A 24,917-nucleotide genomic window follows, 5' to 3' on the forward strand; every position below is an offset into this window, starting at 1 on the left:
AAAAGTATACTGCTCTTTAAAGACTGAGGAGGCCAATACCTCATGCATAATTTGTGCTCTGGTAGAAATGGGTTACAGCTATTCCCACACAAAGCAGTTTATTACCTGGTGATACTGAATCTTACATTTCCTTTCACTAAATGGTGCTATGCTCCTCTCCCTTTTGTAGGAGTCTTAGGCAGGGAGACCAGGTACGTGCCTGAGCCATACTTCCATTTGGAGATTGTGTTTCTGTTACTGGTGAAGAAGATGTGACTGAGCATGGTTTCACAAGTTAGGCTTCATCCCTGAGCAGAAAAGCTGGGTGTAAGACTGCCTCACTTACTCTTCCATTCCTGTTCTTCCATCTCCCAGCACAAATCGTCTTCAGTCCCTGTTTTCTCAAACAGCAGTCTGTCAGTAAAGATGCTTGGAGAACTTCTTTTATGTTCGCTTTTGGTAGTTTAGCTTCTTGGTTACTGTTCATGAGTGTTGTATCAGAACAAATGCAGCTGCACCTCATCTGGAAGCGACGAGGCAAAGATTTCCTCATGAAAGCTGAACTTTCTTGGCTAAATTAATTTATCTGGAATGGCGTTTCAGTCTTTTAACGGGAATAAAACATCGTTTTGCATGTGCCATCGTGTTGCAGAGGAAAAATTTAGGACCTCCACTCACAGGAGCTATTTTGCTGTTCTCTTCTGGTTTCTTCAGGCTATACAGGTCACTTTTTGCCTGTACAGCCTCCCCCCTGTTAAGGTTATTACGAGAAAACAGAACAACCCCCATACCCTCAAGCCCCATTTCGGGTAGGACCCAACAGCACACGCTTACTGCGGCTCCCCTCAGTGCCCCGGGCGGGGGACCGCCATGGCGGGGCCCGGCCGGGTTGGGGCGGGCCGGGGCGGGCGGGCGGAGCTCCGGCACGGAAGCGGCGGCGGCGGAGGCTGCCGGGAAGGGCGGGGAGCTGCGAGCCGCCGGCCGTGGCGGCGGCGGAGCTTCCCCCGGGGCCGTATCGGAGAAGGGGGAGCCCCGCACGACGCCCTCCAGCCCCCGGTCGGCGGGTGCTGCCGCAGCCGGGCCCAGCCGAGCCACCGCCGCCGCCATGCACGACGCCTTCGAGCATGTGCCGATCCTGGAGAAGCTGCCGCTGCAGATCGACTGCCTGGCGGCCTGGGGTGAGCCTCCCCCGGCTTCCCGGCCCGAAACGCCGCCGGCTCTCCTTGGCTCTCCTTCCCTGGGGCGGCTGGGCTGCGGCGGTGGGGCGGCTGCCGCCGGCAGGCCCGGGGTGCGGGGAGCGCGGCCGCTTCTGCGCTGAAGAAAACCCGTAGTCTGTATTTCGCCTGATTTTTATTTCCTAAATGCATTGAAAGCTTGGTTTGGATCCAGTTTATGTGTGTTAGTGTTCTCTAAATGTAGGGATTGTGGTGTGGGGCCTGTCGGGTGAGGTGTTTGTTGGTCAGGCGATGGCAGCCACCGGTCTGCTCGCAGCGCTGAGGCTTCTCCAGGCGCTTGAGCGGTTTCCAGCAGACGTGCCACAGTGGGACAAAACTGGAGATAAAAACCCCCACACGTTGTCGAATCATCAGCCTTTCATCTGTCTGAAAAACAACACTGTAACGTTAATAAAGCTGCCGCGTTTGATCGTGAATTGTTTGGAGTTACGTAGAAGAGGAGATGTGAAGATCACTTATTTTTGTGTTGAGATTTTAATCTTTATCTCTTTGAAAGCGCTTATTTTGCCAAAGCAAAAAGGAACCAAAACCCACAGGCCTGTGACAGCATGGTTGCATAAAAAGGTTTAATTTTGGCTTTAAAACCCTTCCCTCAACTAATGGAAGGGAGGGCTTGCAGGAAACAAAACTTGATTAAAATACAAGTGTCTTTGGTAGTGAGGAGGTACTAGCTGTAGAAATAAATATTTGTATATACTTTTTTACTATATGATCTTAAGCAAGGAGGAAAATTTTCAGTCAGATTTTGAGACCTGGTAAAGATACTATACTTTTTGCATGCTGTAAATGCTGTAAATTCCAAGTCTGAAACTTTGCCAGGGTTTGTATGTAAACGGGTTTGGTTCTCTTTTATAAATCTTTACGTGGTTGTTGATTGTCCAAGCAATTCAAATGCAATTTAAGCAAAGCCGCCACAGTTGCTTCAGGCATAGCTGACTATTTCAGAAAGTTCTTATAAAAAACTTCATTCTTAAAAGAGAAAAAAAAAAAAAAGACAGAAATCCTTGTTTGTCTTCCTGACAATTGTTATGTAGCAGTGTTCCACTCTGGGACTATGTTTGAAGAATAGATTATTTCCTCTCTTGATTGTACAAAAGATACAATTGCTTTTATCTTTACAGTCATATGAATAAGCAAGATGTGATGTCTTTGCTGCAGCCTCTGTTTTACTGTTTGATTTTTGTCCATCATTTCCTGAGAACGCAAGCTGCTATCTAGCACTTGCACTGGTGAGATGGTGGGAGACTTGTGTGTAGTCACCACATGAAGTCCTCTTTGACTTTTGAGCCACATTTCCAGGTGCTCTGATAAACACTGCTTAGCCAAGAAAGTCTTTGCTGGTACTGATTAGACTCTTTTCTTCCTACTGTTTTTAGAGGAATGGCTCCTTGTTGGTACCAAACAAGGGCATCTTCTTCTTTACAGGATCAAGAAAGACATGGGTAAGTCCATTTTAAGTATGTCACGAAAAGTTTGTTATTTTATTTTTATTTCATGCACTTCAGATGTTGCTGTTACGCTACCACAAATATGTTCAATTGCTGATTTTTCCTACCTAGAGTTTAAAGAATATTTGTGTGGGATCTTTGATAGAAGTGTACATACCATTTATAAGGTGTTTGGGAAGGATAGCTGGTCAGACTATTGCCTGCATTAAAGCATGCTTTATATAAGGTCTCCAGACCTTCTCTTTGCAGGAAGTTAGTGTAATTTCTGTGAATACAGTACTCGTGCATAAACATGCAGAAAAGCAGACAGTGTGCTAGTTGTCAGAAGTCTGATGCTTGTCATCTGTTAATAAAAGACTGGATTAGTAAACAAGTGAAAGAGCAGCATTATTCAGTGGGCCCATCAGCATCATGGGATGGGAGAGAAGGAGCCCTCCTAACTATTTCTGTCATGTATTTACTCTTCTTTCTCCCTCTTAGACAGTTACAAGTGTTCGTAGTCTATTCTGGAGATGCCACAAAGAGCACTATTCTATTTGAAACTTAATTAAAATTGATTTTCACTAGATGGATTTGTATTTTTGCAATATCTGCTATTATATAGAAACTCATGTTATTGAACACAGTAATGTAGTCTAGTGTGGGACAGCAGAGGAAGAAAACAAACATCTCTGTCCAAGTTCATCAGCTCTTGGAAAGACACTCATTTGTAGCTACTTGGATTCTTGAGACTGAATTCAGATTGTTTTTTTTCTGAAACTTGTAGGCCATCTATTCCAATCAGAACATGCTAGTCTTGAGTTGCTAGTGTCTTATCTCACATGGTAAATTTCTCCCCCTTTTTTGCATCAGTGCCAGGAGAGGTTTTGTCATCAGAAAGTGTCTGTAAGTCTTTATCCATAAAACTCCTTTTAAACCCTTGTGGTGTAATGTTTATTCCTTGTCTACTTTGCAGTGATGTGTTCCCTAGCAATTTAAGTTTCTGATACTTGATTGGTGTGGATACATTCTTTACGGGTATCTTTGTATCTATTGGTTTCAAAACAAATAACAAATTTTGTAATTTAAAATCCAGCAAGGCAAAGTCATAACTGTTGATGAGATTCTCAGACAAGCACAGGTAGCATAATTTTAATTTTCACCTGATTGTGTAGAAGACCTTCTGATGCATTTAGCTGTTAAGTTAAAGATAGCCCAGATATTTTGAAGCGTCATTCAAGTGGCCAAGTTTACTTTCACAATTCTTTATGATCTATTCAGTTTAAGATTTTATTCGGTCATAAATTTAAGGGGAACTTCAGTTTACATACTGTCTTAAATCTTTTTGGTAGGTTGCAATAGGTTTGAAGTGACACTGGAGAAATCCAACAAGAACTTCTCAAAAAAGATTCAACAGGTACGAAATACCATTTTCTTGGAAAAGTTTTCCAGTGTTTTCAGGCAAGAAATGAAATCTCAAATGTATGACTTGAATCTGTGCTAAGCTTAAAAAAAATCCTGAAAATGTAAATTCTTTTAGGGGCAGCACAGTCTGGTGGTTTTGCCCACTGTCTTCCCATAATAGCAATATGTTTGGTTTGTTTGTTAGAGCAGAAAATTTGGGATGTAGGGGTTTATTTCTGGCTTTTATGGAAATGCTGTTGTTTGCAGTAAATCTTCATCTACTCTTGAGTGAGAATATTTATAAAATTTATGGTAATATACCAACAGACTGCAATACTTAATTTGACTCTTGGATGCAATGTGGCAATGTGAATATAATTCCTGTTACCTGGAATTCAGAACTGAAGTATCTGATCATCTACTACCAGTCTTACCGCTATTTGATTTTTATTTTTTTTTTGGAAGAAGTTGGCTCATTGATTGTATTGATACTCAGGAAAGGATTTATATCGAAAAAGATTATGCAGCCTCTTGCTTGTGCATGTGTTTAGAGGTACACCTGGACTTGTAACGTACACACGTGTACTACAATGTTTTTTATTAGCTTAGGTTACAAGCTCTATGTGCTACTTGAAAAATTGGGTGTAAGTGAAAGGGGTTGCAGTAATCTAGGAGGAAGGTTGTGCGCAGATAGCTGCCTTGCTGTTTTTATTATTTTGAGAGTACACAAGATGTATTTTCTTAATCTATAATCAGGTTTCTTTCAGAGGTTTGGTTTATGAAAGTAACCACTAATTAGAATTTTTTCTTTCAGATTCATGTTGTTTCTCAGTTTAAAATTCTGGTCAGTCTGTTAGGTAAGTAAAGAAAAGGTTGTAATATTTAGTGAGCTCTTGTTGGTGCAACACATGGCCAAATAATTGCATTCCTTCCGCACATACATAGTAACTCCAGTTGTTGGAAAGTCATTGTCTGGTATTCAGGCTTTGTCGCCTTGCAGAGGAAGCATTATGCAGCTTAGAATGAGAAGCAGCTTTGCTTGTTGCAAGCCAACTTGGAGAACAAAGTATTAACAACAAGTTTTGTGATTAAAAATGAAAAAAATATAAACTAAATTGTGTGTGTGTATATATATAAATTTATGTATATTGGCATATATATACACAAAAATATGATAGGTGCTAAAACTTGTGTTGTCCAAACTTGTTTCTGTATAAAAATTACCTGAGATGTATTGTGCCAAATTCAGCTTATTTGCAGATAGTGATCTTTTACCCTCCCTTGGAAGATCTAAATTTGCTTGTCTTTGGCTTCTATTTAGCCTTATGATCTTCCTGTCTTTTTTTGCCTATGTTGCTACTCCCTTCTTTATGGTCTCCAAGTCCCGGCACTTCCGACTCCAGCATGCGTAGATTTCTGCTGCCTGCGTCCTCGTGCGTACAAAAACTTGACCACAGCATCCTCCATTTGCAACTACTCACTTCCTACTAATTTCAGGAGCCAGTTCAAAATGGTCTTTGTTCATACAATCTTCCATCATGAACTTGCTCTTGTCTGGTCTGTTTGCTGTCTCCCACTCTCGCTTCCTCTGCTTGCTTAGCACCTGTTCTCAGTTCCTTTGTGTAATTTTAGCAGAATTGGTGTTAGTCTTCTCTTCTGCATGTACTGGCTTGTCTTTCTGTGCCTCAGCACTTTTCAGTTTTTGGGAAAATGTTCCTTTTCCTTTCTTGGAGCTCTTAATTTCTCTCACAAGTTCTTCTTTTTATGTAAACATAAACTGTGTAATTTGTTTGAATTAGCAATGAGCTCAATGCATGTTAAATATTGAAAAATAATTGGAATTTTGTTTAAAACAGAAAATAACATTTATGTCCACGACCTGTTGACATTTCAACAAATCACTACAGTTTCCAAGGCAAAAGGTGCATCTCTCTTCACTTGTGATCTTCAGGTAAGAGGAGGAACACAGTGGCACAGATGTCCTTACCACTTTGTTATAAGGGTACCTTTTTATGTTGCTGTATAGATTTCGTTCATTAATTTTGTGTAACTTACAAGCTCCTTGGTGCTTCTTAAAATAAGTACATAACAGATGTTGAAGCTTTCCTTAAGGCAACGAATGGAGGCCCCATAATCTTCGTCCTCTGTTCTGTTACATATCTTCCTGTGTCTGTTGTGCTTGTAGCCTTGAACCTCCTAATAGAAAACTTGAAGGCATTTTTGTCCTGTGGTAACTTTGAAGGTGCCTTTTTTTCTGAAAGGTCCTCTTGTATATAAAAGCCATTCCCATCCCTTAAATTGTTGGTGAACTGGGTCACAGTGGTTCCCTACAGCAAGGATCTCTATCACTATATTGCATTTTTGTTTGTTAAGCTGCATTTGCCCCAAGACTCCCAGGGCAGTTATGGTAGATTCAGGCCACAAAATGGCTTGATGAGGTATATCTATTCTCTGTTAATACGTTATTGTTAATTGAGTGACTTATTCTTATCTAACTGACTTTCTCAGCCTACTTGTATTATTCAGAAATCTTGTTTATAATCAGAAGACAATGGGTTAGTGCTCTTCATCAGTACCTTTATCTCTTTGCACCATGGGAAGCTTAGTATTAACTATTTTCTAGTAAGAACTTAGAGCTTCCTAGGTGTTAAAACTAGTGATGTCTTTTGAAGCACATTTAAATCTGGTCATTCCAAAATGCCCTACTGTTTGTGTGTATAGGCATGTAATTTTACTAGTGTTTCTTGTCAGGAATCTTCCATCAGGGTGGAATGTAAAAGATAGCTATTAATGTTTTTATCAGCATAACACATTCTTTGCATTGCTCCATTTCCTCCCCTTTCCTATACTGCACAGAGTTCAAGCTGTTTATCCTGGTCTTCAGGGCTGGGCTGATAGCTCTCGACGTATCTTCTGTTTGCACGTTTGTCTTCTGTGCTCTTTTTATTTTTTTGTTCTTGTATTTCCTTGGTGTCACAATTCCTGCTATCTAACCAAAGTTCATTCTTAGATACCCTGCTTGCCTTCTCTCTGTTTCCATGTTTAGGGAATCCCTTTCTGGTGAGGATGAACAAAGCCACTTGTCAGCTGACAGCCTTGCTGCAGGCTGAGGAGTCACTGGGGTTTGTTATCTTCTTTGCCTTCTAGTATTAATGAGTTTAGGTCTGTATTTTCATAGCATTCAGATACAGGGGAAGAGGTGCTGAGAATGTGTGTGGCAGTGAGGAAGAAGCTGCAACTTTATTTTTGGAAGGACAGAGAGTTCCATGAACTACAGGTGAGTTGGACTGTTTCTGTAGTCTAGCATGCTTCAGCAAGGACTCTACTACTTTTTGTGGAATCCCTATTAGAGGCATTACTGACTTTTAGAGCATTGAGTCCTGTTGGTTTTGCAGTGATTTAACAAAACAGCAGTATGTAGAAGTACAAATACAGGATTTAAGTCACAGTTGATGGCATTAATGCAGTTCCGTGACTTGAGTCAAAGGCTGTGTTCTATAGTGTGCTTGTAAGTTAGTGAAATGCATTAGCAAGCAGCCTTTATAAATATATACCTGTCAATACCTCTGTGGAAGTGGGTCCTAAGTCAGAAGGTAGTTGCTGACAACAAGCGCAGAGAACTGCACTTCTGAATACCACAGTGATAAAGATGATTCGTTAAATATTTATGTTGCTTATTCAGCTATGCTGCTTTTCTAGCACTTACACAGCTGACTCGCAGCACACCTTTTATCTGCGTGTGAATCTGATCTGTTAGTTGAGTACTGTTATTCCTTGACCAGCAGAAGTCAGGTGTATGTGTGCCGGGGAACACTATGTAACTGTCTGTTACACTCTGTCATTCGATTTTTCTCTTGTAACTACCATTTTGACTTGTTTTCCCCAGGGGGACTTCAGTGTACCTGATGTACCCAAGTCTATGGCCTGGTGTGAAAATTCTATCTGCGTGGGTTTTAAGAGGGACTACTATCTGATACGGGTAAGAGTGGGTTTTAGAATATGATATTTAAGGAGATTTGAATAGCAGTAGGCACTATGTAGGATGCTTCAGTGTTCAAGGATTTAGCTGGTAGATGATATGAAAAACAGTATTTGGTGTTCTTGTTTTATGCATTTTTGGAAACGGCAATCTAAATATGTCCTCTTTAAACTGAAGTTTTGTCAGGAAGTGATCTCTGCTTTGTCACTGTTGGATGTAGTGTTTGAAGCTCTTGCAGAAAAAAGACATCAGAAAAGATTTTTTTGGTTAGGCAGCTGTCTTTGTAAACTCTGCTTGCATTTTATCTAGTGTTTTAAGGAAGAACTTACATTTAAAATGACAGAAAGACAAATAATTTCTTATCTGGGACAAAGAGCAACTTAACTCTTTTTTTTTTTTGATTCTCTTTCTGAATTGTGGCAGTTTCTCTTTGAAAATCTCTAAATTTTCTGTTGTTAATTTAGTGTTATGGTCTCCATTTACGCTTCATGTGATAGCTATAGTCCATTCATTTTATGCCTTTAGAATTGGCTTCTGCTTATATTACAGGAAAATGAGATGAGGATGAGGTGTACCATATATACAATCACAACTCTGTTTTTTAGTTGATAGGAAAACGATGTAGCAATTTTACAGTCATTTTAAGCTGATATTAATGATGGAAGCGGTGCCTTTCTGTATCCCTCTTGTAGATTTTGATTCCTGCTGTTTTAGTGGTACAAGTGTTTGTGCAGCTGCTCAAGGAACCGGAGTAGAGAATTGCTGTCCAAGTGTCTACTTCTGGTTGGATCTGCTACTTTTCCAGCCCATTACTGAATAGCTTCATTTCACCAAATATGCAATAAAAATACTTGTGCTTTTATGGAATTGTTTTCTGCTGGGTAGCTGGTGACTTTTATAGGAGTGCTTGACTTGTAATGCTGGAGTTGAGGGAGGAAGATTCTCCATTTTGGCAGCAGTGAGTTGTTAGATCAACTCATGAAACATCTCTTTGAATTTCTGGTTGTTTCTTTTGGTTTTGAGTGTGTGTGTGTGTGGGGGAGGGTGGTTGAGTTCAGTTCCCTGAACAGTGTATGGCCTGAAGAATGAGAAGATAGGGCAGGGAAAAAGTCTGGAGAGTTTGCTTTGCTTTTAGTTTGTTTCTTATGTGGCAGTGTTTACTCATGTTAGAAAACAAACAATGTTAAAGTTTGATTAAATCTTGCAGTTACACCAAGAGGTGTTTGGACCTCTTAGTGATGTTTAGTGATGCTAGACATTTTATCTGCCTTTATAATCTCTGTGCTTAGCTACTGCCGTGGTAATAGGGCTATGTCACCTCAGACACAAGAACAATAATTCTTTATTTCTAAATGATGTATAATTAAGAGAAATGTTAATATGCAGAAAATACTGTTGTTAGCATTTAAAATTGCAATTGTCCTGTTACTGTTTAATCTGGGTTCTGAATCTTTTTACTAGGTATGGATTTTTTTTTTTTTTTTTTTTTACTTTCAGGTACTTGTTGTTCTGCATGTTGGAAATGGTTATTTTAACAACATATTTTCTGTTTTCTTTATTATCTTAGGTGGATGGAAAAGGATCCATCAAAGAACTCTTTCCAACGGGGAAGCAGTTGGAACCACTGGTTGCCCCTGTGGCAGATGGAAAAGTTGCAGTTGGTCAAGATGATCTAACTGTTGTGCTCAATGAAGAAGGGGTCTGTACCCAGAAATGTGCCTTGAATTGGACAGATATTCCTATAGCCATGGGTGAGTATTAGCAGTAAAGTTTTTTGTCTCTTTCCTGCTCTGGAAGTGATAAAATTGTTGCATTCCTGGTGTTTAGAAACTAGCTGGGTTTGAAGTGTGACAACTGGTTTCTAAAGTATTGCAAATTGTACTTTCCAGCTGTGGAGGGTTCTATTTGTTTATTTTTGTTTCTTCCCCTTCTTTGCTTCTAGTCTGCTTGCCTGATTCCTTCTTGAAAAACAGGCATTATTGCCTATTCCTTCACAAGAACAAGATTTGGAATGGAAGGCAGTGTGTTAAAGCATTGTAGTTTTTGTGGGTACCTGAGTGCCACAGAAATTATGTATTTTGAAAGATGAACAAAAAGCCTTGTTAGCAAGTTGCTGTCAGCCTTGGGCATTGACTTCTGTTGTTAATAAGCAAAAAAGGCATGCATTTCAAGTAGAGGGAAAAAAAAAAAAAGGAAGCCTTGCTTTGCTTCAAGAGAGAACAATTAACTTATATTTTCACCTGTTTTGCCAATAGAGCACCAGCCTCCCTACATCATTGCTGTTCTGCCGAGGTATGTGGAGATCCGCACGTTTGAACCCCGACTGCTGGTACAGAGTATTGAGCTACAGAGACCACGCTTCATCACCTCTGGAGGGTATTAAGTAGAGCATGATTGCTTTTGTTGGGCTGTCTGTATGTGTGGTAGCATGCTGAAAAACTGAGAGAGGAGCTCTTCTGACTCCCCTGGCTTGAGTAGCAGCATTGAAGCAGTCTGTTGTTGTTTGTGAACGGAAAGGTGGTTGCTGTACTTTAAGGAGCATATGGTAGAGTTGTGCATCTTTGTGAATATCTGATTACTGGAGATATTTCTGCTCCGTTCTGCTTTGCAATATTGCTTAAGTTGCCTTTGTGTCTGATTGATACATGCGTGTTTTAACCAGGATTGTTTGTATGAGTATTGCTCCTTTCTTGGTGCTGGAACTTAGTAAATGACCTTTTGACTTCTTTGCAGGACAAATATTATATATGTGGCAAGTAATCACTTTGTTTGGCGGCTCATCCCAGTGTCCATAGCCACACAGATCCAGCAACTTCTTCAGGATAAACAATTTGAGTTGGCTTTGCAGTTGGCAGTAAGTACTCAAAATTCTTTGGGTTCAAAGTGAAATGACTGGGAATTATTGTAATAGTTACTCCTGAAACAGTAATTTCTTAGAGATGCCAAAGCAGTATGTTTAGTTACATTGCTCTTGCAGTTGTAGGTTTTTCTGGTTTCCAAAAACTTCCTTAGAGCTACACTAAAATGAATTAACTGCATTTTGTATTGCTAACTGGAAAAAAAAAATTGAAAAGGCAAATGATGACATACTTGCTGTGATACAGCAAGTATTTAGATAACCAGAAGTAGCTTTCAAGCCTTTCAGGTTATCTCACTGACACAATGAATGTAGTACATGAAAATCAATATCAGAGGTGTTCACTTTGGAAGATTATCTTTCTCTGATTACGTCAGGCTTCTGGATTTCATAATCTCTCCAAAATATAATACTCCTGTTATTTCTCTAGAGCTTTTCTTATCATTTGTGATGCCCCAAAGTTTTTAATGTTTATCAATTTGTGTGTAGGAAATGAAAGATGATTCAGATAGTGAGAAGCGACAACAAATACACCACATCAAGAACCTCTTTGCCTTCAACCTCTTCTGTCAGAAGCGCTTTGATGAATCCATGCAAGTTTTTGCCAAACTTGGTACAGGTAAATGCTTGGGTTGGCCTTAAGATTACTTGAGTTAGGAGAGATGAAATGAAGCTCAAAAGTCATTGTGTGTTTGGGTTCCATTTTAAAATAATATTGTCTTGTGCAGACCAGTCTTCTTGTGAATGGAAAGTAGCCTACACAGCTGTTTTGCTTTTTATACTGGTTATAGTATTTAACTTAAAGAAACTGAAGTAAATTAATGTAAAACATGAATTTGCCCTTTGTGCAGGGTGTAGTTGGTAACATTTTCTGCAGTGTATATGGCATGTACAGACCCTTAAAGCTTAGGGTTTCAACAGCTGTCAAAAGTCATCTCGTATTTTGGAATGGAAAATGAGTAACTTCTGTAGATCTGCTACACCTTCTTCTCTGACCATGCTGAGGACCCTCAGCCCTGTTTCCTGTTTAATGGACTAAGCTACCAAAGCCAGGAAACTTTTCTGTGATTTTTTGGAAGTCAAAATGGTCTCTGATGGTATTCCTCTGGTTTGTACTAATTGGAAGACCACCTGAAGACTGGACTGTACCATAGAATAGTGCTTAAGACTGATATTCTTTGTTGACAGCACATCCCTTGTGCATTTAAATCTAGAACTTTTATGTTCCTTGGTGATGCTTAACATCATACTTAGTTTTCAAAACTACAGTGGAAAAGAAGGACTTAGAACTTGAAATACTTGGAGCATAAATTAGAGGACAGTAATTCTGAATTTGTTTAAACTCCATGAAAATGGATGCTAATTAGTGCAGATGGTGCCATTCAGTTCATGTTTCAAAAGCCCAGTAAATCTTTTCTTAAAACATCGCTTGTTCTTAGAAATCCTGTCCTACTTTCAGAGTTGTTAGTGCTGGGATTCGGCAAGAAGAGCAGTAAAAGGATTATAATGGATTGTCTTCAGTGTGTGCCAAGAGTACAGGTTGAAACTTGTTCTGCTTGGACTTTAAAACAGTCTTTCTCTTGCTGCTTTTGCCTTATTAGCTTCTTTTTCATAATAAGCGAGTTGTGTTACCTGAAACCTCGTGGACATGCAAGGTGACAACCACTCTGTTGAAAAGCTAACTGTACTCAAAGGCCAATTTACATTTAAGAGTTGGCAAAAATAGTATGTTATGTATGATTACTAATACTAGTTATTTTTTGCTTAGATCCCACTCATGTGATGGGTCTGTATCCTGACCTCCTGCCCACAGATTACAGGAAACAGCTACAGTATCCCAACCCCCTGCCAGGGCTCTCAGGGGCAGAGCTGGAGAAGGCACATTTAGCTCTGATAGACTACCTAACTCAAGTGAGTGCTATATCTGTTCTTAGAGCAGGATTATTCAGGTATAGTGTATTTGTTTGGGTAGCTTTATGCAGGAAGCAGTATGCCTACTCCAGCTCTGTCAGACTAGCCTTAATAGGCTGTCTTCATAGCTGGAAATTCTATGGCAGCAGCTCCTGAGAAAGTGGGGAAATTGGAAGATGTGAGGTATTACACAGATATGTGAGAGACATGTGACTTCTGTGAGGTCTAAATGTGAATCTAGTATTTTATTTTCAGTAGCCTTTCAAAAAGGACTTGGGCTTTTCATCTTTTTTTTTTTTTTTATGACTGTTTTATGGAGGGCACTCTGTCCAGGAGATGGGTCAAAAGCATGAATTAAAAAGTGGAACAGGAGGTACTGGGTACAATAGCTTCCTGTCATTTTCTTGCAACTGGACTCTGACTTGTTCTGTTGCCATTCTTACAAGACAAAGGAAGCTTGTGTTTTAAGGAGCATATTTTTTACATATAGTAATTTAAATTGTAGGTTGTCCTCCAAATGTTTTAAGTGTCTACTGATTTCTCTAAAATGTCTCTGTTCAGATTAACTGTTTCCTTCTGATGATTTTCTTGAGACTTCACACATCTTACAAAAGTATAAATTTGCAAAACAAATGTACACACCTAAATGATGTGGGAAAAGTGCTGAATAGTTAGAAATAATAAAAAATTCTTTAGGAACTGATTGATAAAATAAGTTACTAAATATAATTTATTTTTACTTGGTGGGATATATTTGTTGGGGTGGAATGGAGAAATTCATGGCCTTTCCATGTTAAAACTTCATTTTACGTCCTCCAGAAAAGAAGTCAACTGGTAAAGAAGCTAAATGATTCTGACCATCAGTCCAGTACTTCGCCCCTCATGGAAGGAACACCCACAATCAAATCCAAAAAGAAGCTGCTACAAATCATTGATACCACACTATTGAAGTGTTACCTCCATGTGAGTTTTTGCCTGGCTTAAAGGTCATCCCTATAAAATGTATTGGTATTTTAGAATGAAAAATTTGAGGAGGAGGATAAGGAGGTACTTTCGAAATTCTCACACAACCGTTTCACTTTGGTCTAAAAATGATCTGGGAGTCTTTGCTAGTTCCCTCATTGGTCAGGAGGCAGTTTCATGAAACAAAGCAGCTGCATCTGTTTTGGGTGCCTGCCTCTGCCTTGTCAATGTGTTTTGAAGTTTTGAGAAATGCTTATTGTGTTGTCTTTACTATTAAATGCAGAAGAGTGTGATCTTTGTGAACAATGTTTTCCAAAGTAGGCTTCTATTCTAGAAAGGGAATATAGCTGTGATGTATTGTTTTTTCTTCAATTCCGACAAATTCTGAATGGAAATTTTTAAGGAGGATGAGGCTTGACCTAAAACATTAAGCTATTTAACTTATCTTATTTAACTAAAATGTTAAGCTATTTAACACTTTAGTTAAATAAATGTGCTTCTTGTGCTATTTCTATGTTTTAACTCACTTCGTGTGCTATGAGTTTAGGAGGAGCATGTTAGAAGTATGATTGAATGCTCCCTTTTTGCATGCAGACAAATGTAGCACTTGTGGCACCCTTGCTACGTCTGGAGAACAATCACTGCCATATTGAGGAGAGTGAGCATGTACTAAAGAAGGCACATAAATACAGTGAGCTGATAATACTGTATGAGAAGAAAGGTTTGCATGAGAAAGGTAGGTATGATGTTGGGCTGGGGAGAAGAGAGAAGGGGTAGGAGGAGGTACTCCTTAGTCTTTATTACCAGCCCACTGAAGATAATTTTCCTCAAGAGGACTTGTTTCTGGGTCTCTCTTGTGATGAAATCTATCTTAGATCCCATTACCTGTATGACCTGCATGTTTACAACGAAGCCTTTTTGTTCTCAGGTAGCCTAATGTGAAATGTATCTTGTTTTGTGATTCAATTTGGAATGATACTCATCGTTGCAAAGGAATTAATCTTCTTGTTTATCTGAAAGCATTACAGGTACTGGTGGATCAGTCAAAGAAAGCCAACTCACCTTTGAAGGGTCATGAGAGGACAGTGCAATATCTGCAGCATTTGGGTAAATGATGGAGACCATTTTTTCTGTGAAGATGTTAACTATTCATGGGCTTTGGTTATTTTACTGTTCAGCAACTTTATAGCTACTATCAAGCTAAAGGACACCCCTGTCATCTAGTCTGTTTTCTTACATAATGCAAACTTTAAGTATTAAGTTCAGGTGTGTCCTGTTCAAACTTGAGTGTCTTAATAGAACACATTCCTTATTTCTGATTAAAAAATAATAATAATAATAAAAAAATCATAGGTAGAGAATATGACATAGTATTTTGTCTTTTATTCCAGTGTTGATTTGCCATCACTGACTAAGTCTGACTTCTAGATTAGGTTTTTCATCTGAAAATCTAATTGCTAGCTGCTGTTCTGTTTTTTTTCCACCGCTTAGATGAAGAATCCTGTATGAAGTTTTTGTTTTCTGTGCATAGAGAAATCTAGGTAATGGTCTAACAGTTCAAGTTGCTGTTCACAGCGTCATAGTAACAATTTGCTTGGTTGACTATTCATTGTGAACTTCCAAGGCCTTTTTTGGTTTTGCTGCTGATGAGAATAGTCCCCTCTCATCCAATGATACTATTTATTTCTAATGTATCACAGTACTAGTAAAGCAGACAGAACCATCCAGAGTGGTTTATGAGGGATTTATCTCCTAGTCTTAAATTATTGACAAAATTTGATATTACTTATTACTTAGTATTACTTTCAAGAACTCTTGCTGGCTCTTGTTAGCAACATGTTTTTTCAATGGTAAACATTATTTACCTTGACATTGAGACCTTTCCCATTTATGCCATGTCTCTTACATTACACTTCTTATTCACTGGTGCAATTTGCTAATGGCACTCATCTCTCAGTCAATGAGGTGCATTTGTGACATTCAGATTATAGCCTTACAAAACACACTTCTGTGTTTTTTTTAAAGGATTGTCATTTTGATAAATTCATCTTGATGGACCTATGTCAGCTGTTCATTTACTACTTATTAGGAAAGTGTTTGACCCTCTGCTACAGAAGACATTAGACTGAAAGTCTGAAGGAAATTACACAAAAGTATAGTGTTTTTCTACCCTAATAAAAACAAATGGCTGATGTTCGTAAGGGAAAATATTTGTGAAGAGATTCAGACAACAGAGCTAGGTTTTGGTCTGACTTGTATAAATTCTGTGGTGCTTAGAATTTGACAGTGTCATTACTTGTTTGTGTTTGAACTCATGTTTGCGAAGTAATGAAATTGTCTTTAACCTGAAATGTGATTTCCTTGATGATAGAGGAGAAAACAAAAAAGGATTTTTTTGTAAATGAAGATTTGCTAGCTCTGAAAGCATCTGCTTGTGTTGTGAGTAGGTACATCTTCAGAAATTTAACACTGAGCACTGCTAATTCTTGTGTTCCAGGCACAGAGAACTTGCACTTAGTATTTTCTTACTCTGTCTGGGTGTTAAGAGATTTTCCTGAAGATGGACTGAAGGTAAGTTTGGCTTTAACAAGTACCTTGTCATTGAGATTCCTAGTACAGTACATGATTTAAGAATCCATGTGTTAACATTAAATCCAGCATAGTGTATAAATGGTATTGTCTGTGTTCAGTATTGTAGTAAGCTTATCTACAGATAGAGCAGGACAGCTGTTCAGTTTTTCTTCTGTTTCTTCCATTCTTCGAATACCTTACCTTGTAATAAGCATAATATCCCTTACATTTGATACAACATTTAATGTTTTTGATATCACGCTTTTTGTAAAAGAGCCTAAATTAATATTTAAATGTTAAATATTAATTTGCCTTTGTAACTTTTCTTTGACTTCCTGTATTTAGGAGGTGCTGGGCACTGTAAAAGATAAGTGTTAGCTAGGGCAGAAATGGGGATGTTTGTTAGCCCTTTCAGATGTGACACGGCTTCTAGGTGCCTAAATAAGCTGCTCAGGTTTTTTTTTTTTTGTGTACTATGGGCTTCAGTGCCTCAGAGAAAATACACTGTAACATTTAAGAAGTGTGTGTGTGTGTGTATATATATATAATATATATATTTTCTTTGAATATATTTTTATTTTACAGATATTTACAGAAGACCTCCCTGAAGTGGAAGCTTTGCCTCGAGATAAAGTGCTCAGTTTCTTGATAGAAAACTTCAAAAGTTTGGCTATTCCTTATCTGGTAAGAACTCAGTGTACTATGTTCAGTATGTGTTCCATGTAAGTCTTCAGTTCTCAAGGTGTTGGAGGATGATGCTGTCTTGGAGAATTGTAGCTTTGCCGTAAGTTGTACAGAGAAAAATAATTAACAGCAAGTAGAATATGACTTAAAATATGAAATCTTGAAGTCGAGCTTGGTAAAGGCAATCTTGGAATTGTTGCTTGCTTTTGATAAATCACTTTCCAGAGTAAGTATCTTTAACTGAACCTAAATGTGTATTTACAGGAACACATCATTCATGTGTGGGAAGAAATTGGTGCAGACTTTCACAATTGTCTGATTCAGCTGTACTGTGAGAAAGTGCAGGGCTTAATGAAAGAATATCTCCATTCTTTACCTGCAGGTATGTTTAGTATTTTCTGGTGGAAAAAACAGGGGATGGGACAGTGCAGGGAAGCCTCCATAGTGTATTGCTCTAAGCCTGCACTATTAATACCCATACGCTAGGGAAGATATGGTAAACACTGTGAAGGAACTGGAACAATGGAAGTTATGGGTTTATAAGGGAGTCTGGTTTCTTGCCTCCCTAGAAATGTTAAAGAATTTAGTTACACTTTGTTCATGGTTAAGTGAAATGTCAGCTACTGCTTGCTTTATTCTGCATGGTAATGGCAGGGGGAAGGTGTTGAATAATAATGTATCATCTAATCAGCCACTGGTTAACATGTTGGAGCTGAAGTCATTTCTCAGGTGTACTTAATTCTTATTCCATATAGCTGGTTCATCAGAATGTAGGTCCATGTAATTTTTTTTCTATCTTCTGTTGTGTATTAGCATAGTGAAATAGTTGTAATACATTAGCTGATATTTCTTTATTTCATACAGATAAAACTCCAGTGCCTGCTGGGGAGGAAGGAGGAGACTTAGGGGATTACCGGAAAAAACTTCTTCTTTTTTTGGAGAAGTCTAGCTGTTACGAACCCAGTCGACTAATTAGTGACTTTCCCTTTGATGGTGAGTTCGGTTTCCATAGACTAACTAAATCGCTTTTCTTGTATTTTACAGCAAAACCTCCTAAGTTATTATAGAATCATTATAACTGGAAACAGAAGATGGCTAGGTCTGTTGTAAATCACTGGTGTGTATACTTGCTGTGGTTTTGCTGGCAGAATTGTGTATCTGGTCTCTGCAGGTTTCCTTTAAGTGACATCCTAAGACCTTGTGGCATCTCCTATCACTTACATATTTAGCCTGAATTTTAGGTGGGCTTGAGTAGCTCAACAGATGTGAAGTTTATTGTATCCTAAGATTACTGAAGAATTCATAAAATGTTACTGTTTCTAGTGTATAGTATACTTAGTGTAACTTCAGTCTATGCTTAGGCTATACCTTATGCTTCCTTCTGTTAATGTGGTCGGTAATGGAAGTAATGGACCTTTTGCTCTCATTTTTCTATGTAGCTTTTGACTAGACTTCCATGCTGTCTCACTAGGTCTTCTAGAAGAACGTGCTCTGCTCTTGGGTCGTATGGGGAAGCACGAGCAAGCTCTGTTTATTTATGTTCATATTTTGAAGGACACCAACATGGCCGAAAAGTAAGGATTTCATTTTTTTCCCCCCTTTTTTTTTAATGGGTTAGTTTGCTCACTGTGCTTGCAAATAGGTTGTATATGTGGAGTGTGAGTGTTGTAAGCCTTCAGGATCTTCTGTGTTTCCATGTTTTCCTGAGTTTCATGCTCTTTAGGTATCTGTTGATTACAAATAATGACATCATCCCCTTGAGGATTACTTTCCTGTCACTGTACTTTAGTCTAGAGCAATATGACTGTCATTAATGAGTTGTTTGTTTCCGCCTTGTCAGATGCATCTTTCCACTGGTCTTTAGTTTGTGAACTTGTGTATGTTGCTTTGCTTCCCTTCTCTTGTGATTGAGATTGACTATCCCAGATGCAAAGTTAAGTACCTTCAGTTTGACACAGCCCTCCAGTAAAGGTGCATCTTTTTTGCTGGATCCATTGTGTCAGGGAACCTTATAAGTGAATCTGAAGTATTTAACTGAAAATAAAACTAACCAGCACTGACAGATGTGTTTGAAAAGCGGGGGCTGTTCAGCATAGCTTCTTTTGAAGTTAGTTTCATGAAATGGCTGTTACAGGACATTCAGCTGTGGCATGTAGTGGTACACTAATGGACACCTTTTCCTTGTGATTCAGATGCAATCACACTGTCCTTTTTTTTTTTAATGCAATTAAATTTAGTTTCTGTATGAAATCTTTCTAAGTTGATTGGAAGTGTGAAACTTGCATAAAACCTCTCTTTTCTCAGCATTTTCACACAAAGCACACAGTGTTACGTGACCTGGGCCAATTGATCAGAACTGAAAGTATGGTCACCTCATGTGTATGTATGGCCTCAGCATTCAAGCATTTAAATATTAACTTCTCTGGAATGATCCTTTGGGTTGTCCCTACATTTTACATAAGCTGTCCCTACATTTTACGTAATTCTTCTCTATTCTAGCTACTGCCATAAACATTACGACAGAAACAAAGATGGTAACAAAGATGTAAGTAGCTTTAGCTTCACAGATGTAAGTAGCTTTAGCTTTTCTGTGTTAGACTGTTCGTGCCATGTTAGGGAATTTAAAGTTTTTGCTCTGTATAGACTTCAGAGTTTTTTAGGTGGATAGGAAACTATGTATAAGCTTTTGGAAGTTAGGATTTACTAGCTTTCACTGATTTTTATTTTCTGTTGTGAGTGTTACCATATCATTTGAATTGAGCATATATTCTGTAGAAAATTGCTTCTGGAATTCAGACGAAAACCTACTGTGTTCCTATTCCAGTTACATTTACACACAAGTTAAAAATCAATGACATTGCTTTCTAAAGATGTGTGTGTTATGTAAGATAAATGAGGAAGGTGTGTTTAAAAAAAAAAATACTACTTTCATAGAAAAACTTTAGCATAGAATGTAAGTCTTAAAAGGCTTTGAACATCTTTGGTACTTTTTTTTTTTTTTTGGTAGTTTTAAGATGAAAGCTGTTTAAATGACCATTTTAGAGTTTTGAATGGAGTAGGTACAGCTTCATGAGTACTGTCTCTGGGTTCTACTAGTATTGTCGGTTGTGGATGAGTGCAATGGTTTCACAAGCTTTTCTTTTGTGTGAAACAGGTCTATCTATCCCTTCTCCGGATGTATCTCTCCCCACCTAGTGTTCATTGCCTAGGGCCAATCAAGATGGAAGTGTTGGAGCCTCAAGCCAATCTGCAGGCTGCTCTGCAGGTGTTGGAGCTGCATCACAGCAAACTGGATACCACCAAGGTAACAAAGACTCAGTGCCTGTATTGTTGTTAGAAGATACTGGAGTAGGCATGTGAACAGACTAATGCTGTCAAAGCTAAGTGTGTCAACTTCTATTTTGTTCTCTATTCCTTTAAAATTTATCCTAATTAAGGTTATTTTGCTTTAGGCAATAAACCTTCTACCAGCAAATACACAGATTAGTGAGATTCGAATCTTCCTAGAGAAAGTCCTTGAAGAAAATGCCCAAAAGAAGAGATTCAATCAAGTACTCAAGAATCTTCTCCATGCTGAATTTCTGAGAGTAAGTACCTACCATCCGTCATATATTGGAATGGTGTTTAAAACATGCTCAGTATTAAACCAACTATTCCTTAAACGGGGTGTGTGTCCTCTAGATGGTGCTGTGGTTCACTTGAAATTAGTAGATGTGTACAAGATAGAATTAAAGTACCCTTCTCAGGGTATGTCAAGTGCATTCATTTTAGTTTGGATGGGGCTTGTGCCTTTGTGAGTCCCTGGACTCACTGTGCTCTGATGTGCTTTGTAGGATGATCTCAGAGCACGGACTGGATTTCTTTCAAATAAACTGAACCAGATGGTGCACTTAAAGTTGCCTGAACATCCCTTGAATGGTTCGAATGCTTTAATCTGCAGATCAGACTATGTCAAAGTAAAATCCTGGAATATGTATAATGTGGATTTGGGTCTCTCTCTACAGAACTGCTTCTTCTGTAGCATACAACTTGCTAATAAAGATATAGCCACTGAAAATCAAATGTTTTGGCAGTTTTCAGTTTCACCAGGCTAGAAAGGAACTGTAGCATGACATTGCTTTTTGATAGTTTTTACTTGTCCTATAGGTCCAGGAGGAGCGAATTTTGCATCAGCAAGTGAAGTGCATAATTACAGAGGAGAAGGTGTGCACTGTATGTAAAAAGAAGATAGGCAACAGGTAAGAGAGCATGTGCCTTAAAGTTTGGAAAACAGATTTGAATATGAATCTGTTTACTTAAAGTAAGAAGGTTGCAAAACTCAATGTGCATACATATAGAGAGAACAGCACTATGAGGGAGAAATTTGAGGAATGTTCAAATTAAAAAATTATATCACTCAATGGCTGGGAAAACATCAAAGTTCAGTCAGTGAAGTTTATTGCGAGAGTTTTAATCCTGATTTCAATAAAGCAGAATAAAATGCCTTGAGAAATTCTTAAAACATTTTACTTTGCAATTCTAGAAGGCAAAAAGTCACTTCCCATACTGAATTTGGAATGTTCTATAAGAACACTGCCTACTACCTGCTTTTTACCTAGAATTAAGGAGGATGATGTAAAGAATCTCAAATGAAGATGTATATGGAATCACTCTTTATATAGCTTTGTGGTTCCCTAGCTGATTACTACTTGTAGTCTAATAATAATGTTATGTAAAAGTAGAACTAATTCACTTAATACCTGTATGCCAATAACTATTCTTCTGCTATACGCTATTCAATAATTATGGGTTGGTATAGAAGATAAATTTTAGTTGTGTTTTTTCTCTTTTTTGTTTGAAACTCCATTGGAATGCCACACGATCGGTTTATTCATTCTTGTTGATTTGAACCATTCTGATATATCAGTAGCATTCACAATGATAGGGAATGATCCTTTTTACAAAACATATTAACGAATATAGGTCTGAATATATTTACTGTTGTGCATATTCAGGTTTGTCACTAGTGTGTAGCTTGTAGTATCAGAATTTAAATTTGCATATGCAGTATTGGTTTGTTTGTCTAGAATTTTTCCAATGCAGTAAATTTCAGTAAGGCTTTGAAGGGCATGTTTGGGAAAACTGTTCATATTTACTGTTGATTTTTTGTGTTCTGTTTTTTTATTTTTACAGTGCATTTGCCCGATACCCTAATGCAATAGTTGTGCATTATTTCTGCTCCAAAGAAGTCAACACATTGGACACCTGACCTTGTCATGTTCCATAATACCAACACTCATGCAATTCCGAAGTGACGGCTTAAGAATTTGATACTTCTGAGATTTTTGAGGCTTGTTTCTAGGTTCTCTTACACTGGGTAGAAGTAATTTATATCTATGGACTGACTGTACCTATCTGGCTGTATTGATTTACTAGAAATTGACTTTAACCATGTCATTATAGTGCTGGCAACTACATTGGACCTCTCAGATGAAGAATAGAAACTGATCAGCAGTGAGCTTTGTAATGCACTCCAACCTTGTGAGTTAACAGACAGTTGTAGGGTGTTCACAAGTCAAGCTTTTTTTATTATAAAGCTTACCTCCTTGGAGTAACAACATTGTGATTTGGTCTTATATGGAAATAGTTCTTCAAAAAAATAAAATTCCTTTGAAGTCTTTGCAGCTGTATCAGCATTGCATGGAGATCACCAGGTATTTAGCATAGAGAAGGTTTCTGTGCCTATTTCTTGACCTAGACAATTTTATTTTTCATCCCAGTAATGGGAATACTTAAATGCTGGCCAAAGGAATGTTTTTATTGATGTTCAGTGTTATCACCTGATCTTCTGATAAACAGAATTTCCACAACAGGTTGTCAGGCAAATAGGAGATACCACTGGTGAGCTGCTTTTTTTTTTTTTTTTTTTTTTTTTTTTTTTTTTTTTTTTTTTAAACAAACAGCAAACAAACAAACACAAACTTTAGTTTGAGAGCTGTAAATTTAATTAACTTCTGTGCTGTTTGCACTGCACTGCATGGTCACTCTTAGCATCTCTGGAAGCTCAGCAACTGTTCTAAGTTCACATCTGCACTCATACCAAAAAGCGAAGAACACCCTGTAAAGCAGCTTTTCAAGGGATTGAACTACAGTCATTGCTTGAGCTTCTAGACTACACTTGTGATGTGTGTATATAAAGTTCTTCAGTCCCTGGTTCACTTGCCAGCACTGAAGTAAAATTTAGACTATTTCAACATCTCTCTGTTTTAAATGCTTTAGAAAAACTGTGGTCTGCGCAGGCTGGTACTGTTCTTAAGTTACACTTGGGCCAGAGGTCTACAAAACTGGATTGTACCATACTCCTTGTAGGCTGTAATATTCTTGTCTAACTTCTTTTTCTGACATCTTTAATCTCTAGCAAGTTGGTAGTAGGGATATTAAAATGTTTCATGCAGAAATAATCTGAGCATCATTAATGAAAAGGCAGCAGTAGCAAATAACCCAACTGAGTGGATCTTTGACTCTAAACATTCTGGTCTAGCAATACTTATAAATATGTAATGATTAAATAATATGGTGCATGACATATAACTGTCAGATACCACCTCTTAATGATCAAGTAATAAAGCCTGTCTGCCTAAGGTGTAACTGGATCTCAGCTAACTTCATAAGTTTAGTTAAGCCATTGTTACATGGGTATGTTTTTAGGAACTGATCTGCTATGGGCTGGCAAGAGTCCTAATTCACTTTCATTTATCACTGTTAATAATTTCCCTTGATAACTGTTCTTCTCTTTTTCCACATGTTTGTATTTATTGTTTATATGCTGTGCATTCCTTTGGATTTCTTGGTCCAGTGTTTTGCTACTTTTGTATTTGGATATCTTGAGCAGTATTGCTGCTGATGTCTTTCTGTAGAAGCTGAGAAGAGGGGATGGGTGGTGTTGGTGTTTTTAACCTTGTATTTCTTCTATTTGAAGAAGAGAGCCTAAAAATACTTATATTCAATTTGCACATTCTGTATAGATCTTTATATACTAGTTCAGGTACAGAGGGAGGATGTTTCGGGAGAGTTGTGTTTACAGATCATTGAGAATGACAGAAGGGTATTTATCAAGGCCCTGTATTCTTTGTATACAGATATAACAATATTGCTCTGATTTTTACCCATCTTAGGTTTAGTGCTGTTAGTATGATTTTTATTTACGTTAATTATCTGCTACCAGGAGAGCTGTATTCACAAATGAGGAACTTCATTGTGCTTTTACTTTCACGGTTAAGGTTGTGCCTCTGTTCACCTTTCTTGCATACCTTTTACAGAGATGTGGTTTGTGCTGTAATATTTTTGTTGGTTCTTGCAATGTGGTTTGGATTTACTTAACCATACAGCAGGTTTGTCTAAAGCAATAGGTTGTAATAAATGTTGTGAACCAGTGTGTTTCAGTCATTGTGAGGTTAAGCTTTCTGGGCTGCTCTAGATTATTTTTTATATGTAAGTCCTCACTTTCTCCTGGAAGTCAGGCTTGATGGAGGCGCTCCAGTATCACTCCTGCTTTAATAACGTGTAATCCAAATGAGACCATGTCATATGACAGCTGTTACCACTTCTCAACTTTGGTTTTTAGATCTACAAGTTTATAATATGCTTGTGAATGTTCTCAAATCCTATTAAAAACACTTCTGTATTCTTTGAATAATGTTTTTGAAAGTCTTATACTATTAAATACATACTTATTAGAGAATACTAAAATTATTGACATGTTTTTTTAAGCGGTGTAACGCTGTTTGAGGGTGAAGGTGATTGATCTATGTGTGACCAAATCAGGAAATGTTTAGGTTCTCAGATTTGCAGTTGCTTGAAGTGTAGGTCAAAGACTAACCTAGTGTTAGAATATAGATCTTCATTTTTCCCATCCTATAGGAAGGAGA

At 38.1% G+C, this 24,917-nt stretch overlaps 1 protein-coding gene across 1 annotated transcript; it reads left to right on the top strand.

The window, feature by feature from the left end:
* Positions 1 to 965: 965 nt before the first annotated feature.
* VPS39 (VPS39 subunit of HOPS complex) lies at positions 966 to 22,936 on the top strand. Its single transcript, XM_084287832.1, has 25 exons — positions 966 to 1,157; positions 2,591 to 2,656; positions 3,994 to 4,058; positions 4,860 to 4,902; positions 5,902 to 5,996; positions 7,224 to 7,322; positions 7,932 to 8,024; positions 9,592 to 9,775; positions 10,280 to 10,400; positions 10,758 to 10,878; positions 11,371 to 11,500; positions 12,650 to 12,792; positions 13,612 to 13,755; positions 14,350 to 14,491; positions 14,776 to 14,862; positions 16,253 to 16,326; positions 16,912 to 17,010; positions 17,275 to 17,392; positions 17,875 to 18,003; positions 18,482 to 18,584; positions 19,510 to 19,555; positions 20,165 to 20,314; positions 20,463 to 20,597; positions 21,157 to 21,248; positions 22,183 to 22,936. Exons 1-25 carry the CDS (start codon positions 1,085 to 1,087, stop codon positions 22,256 to 22,258), a joined length of 2,628 nt encoding a protein of 875 aa, XP_084143958.1. The 5' UTR covers positions 966 to 1,084; the 3' UTR covers positions 22,259 to 22,936.
* Positions 22,937 to 24,917: the final 1,981 nt, after the last annotated feature.

This window comes from Netta rufina (genome assembly GCF_964035555.1).
Source record: "Netta rufina genome assembly, chromosome: 5".
Classification (NCBI taxonomy): Eukaryota; Metazoa; Chordata; class Aves; order Anseriformes; family Anatidae; genus Netta; species Netta rufina.

Coding starts and splice junctions, on each gene's coding strand:
- VPS39 (XM_084287832.1), top strand. CDS start 1,085: ATGCACGACGCCTTCGAGCATGTGCCGATCCTGGAGAAGCTGCCGCTG. Junction 17,011..17,274: donor GTTTGGCTATTCCTTATCTG/GTAAGAACTCAG, acceptor GTGTATTTACAG/GAACACATCATTCATGTGTG. Junction 18,585..19,509: donor GACACCAACATGGCCGAAAA/GTAAGGATTTCA, acceptor TCTCTATTCTAG/CTACTGCCATAAACATTACG.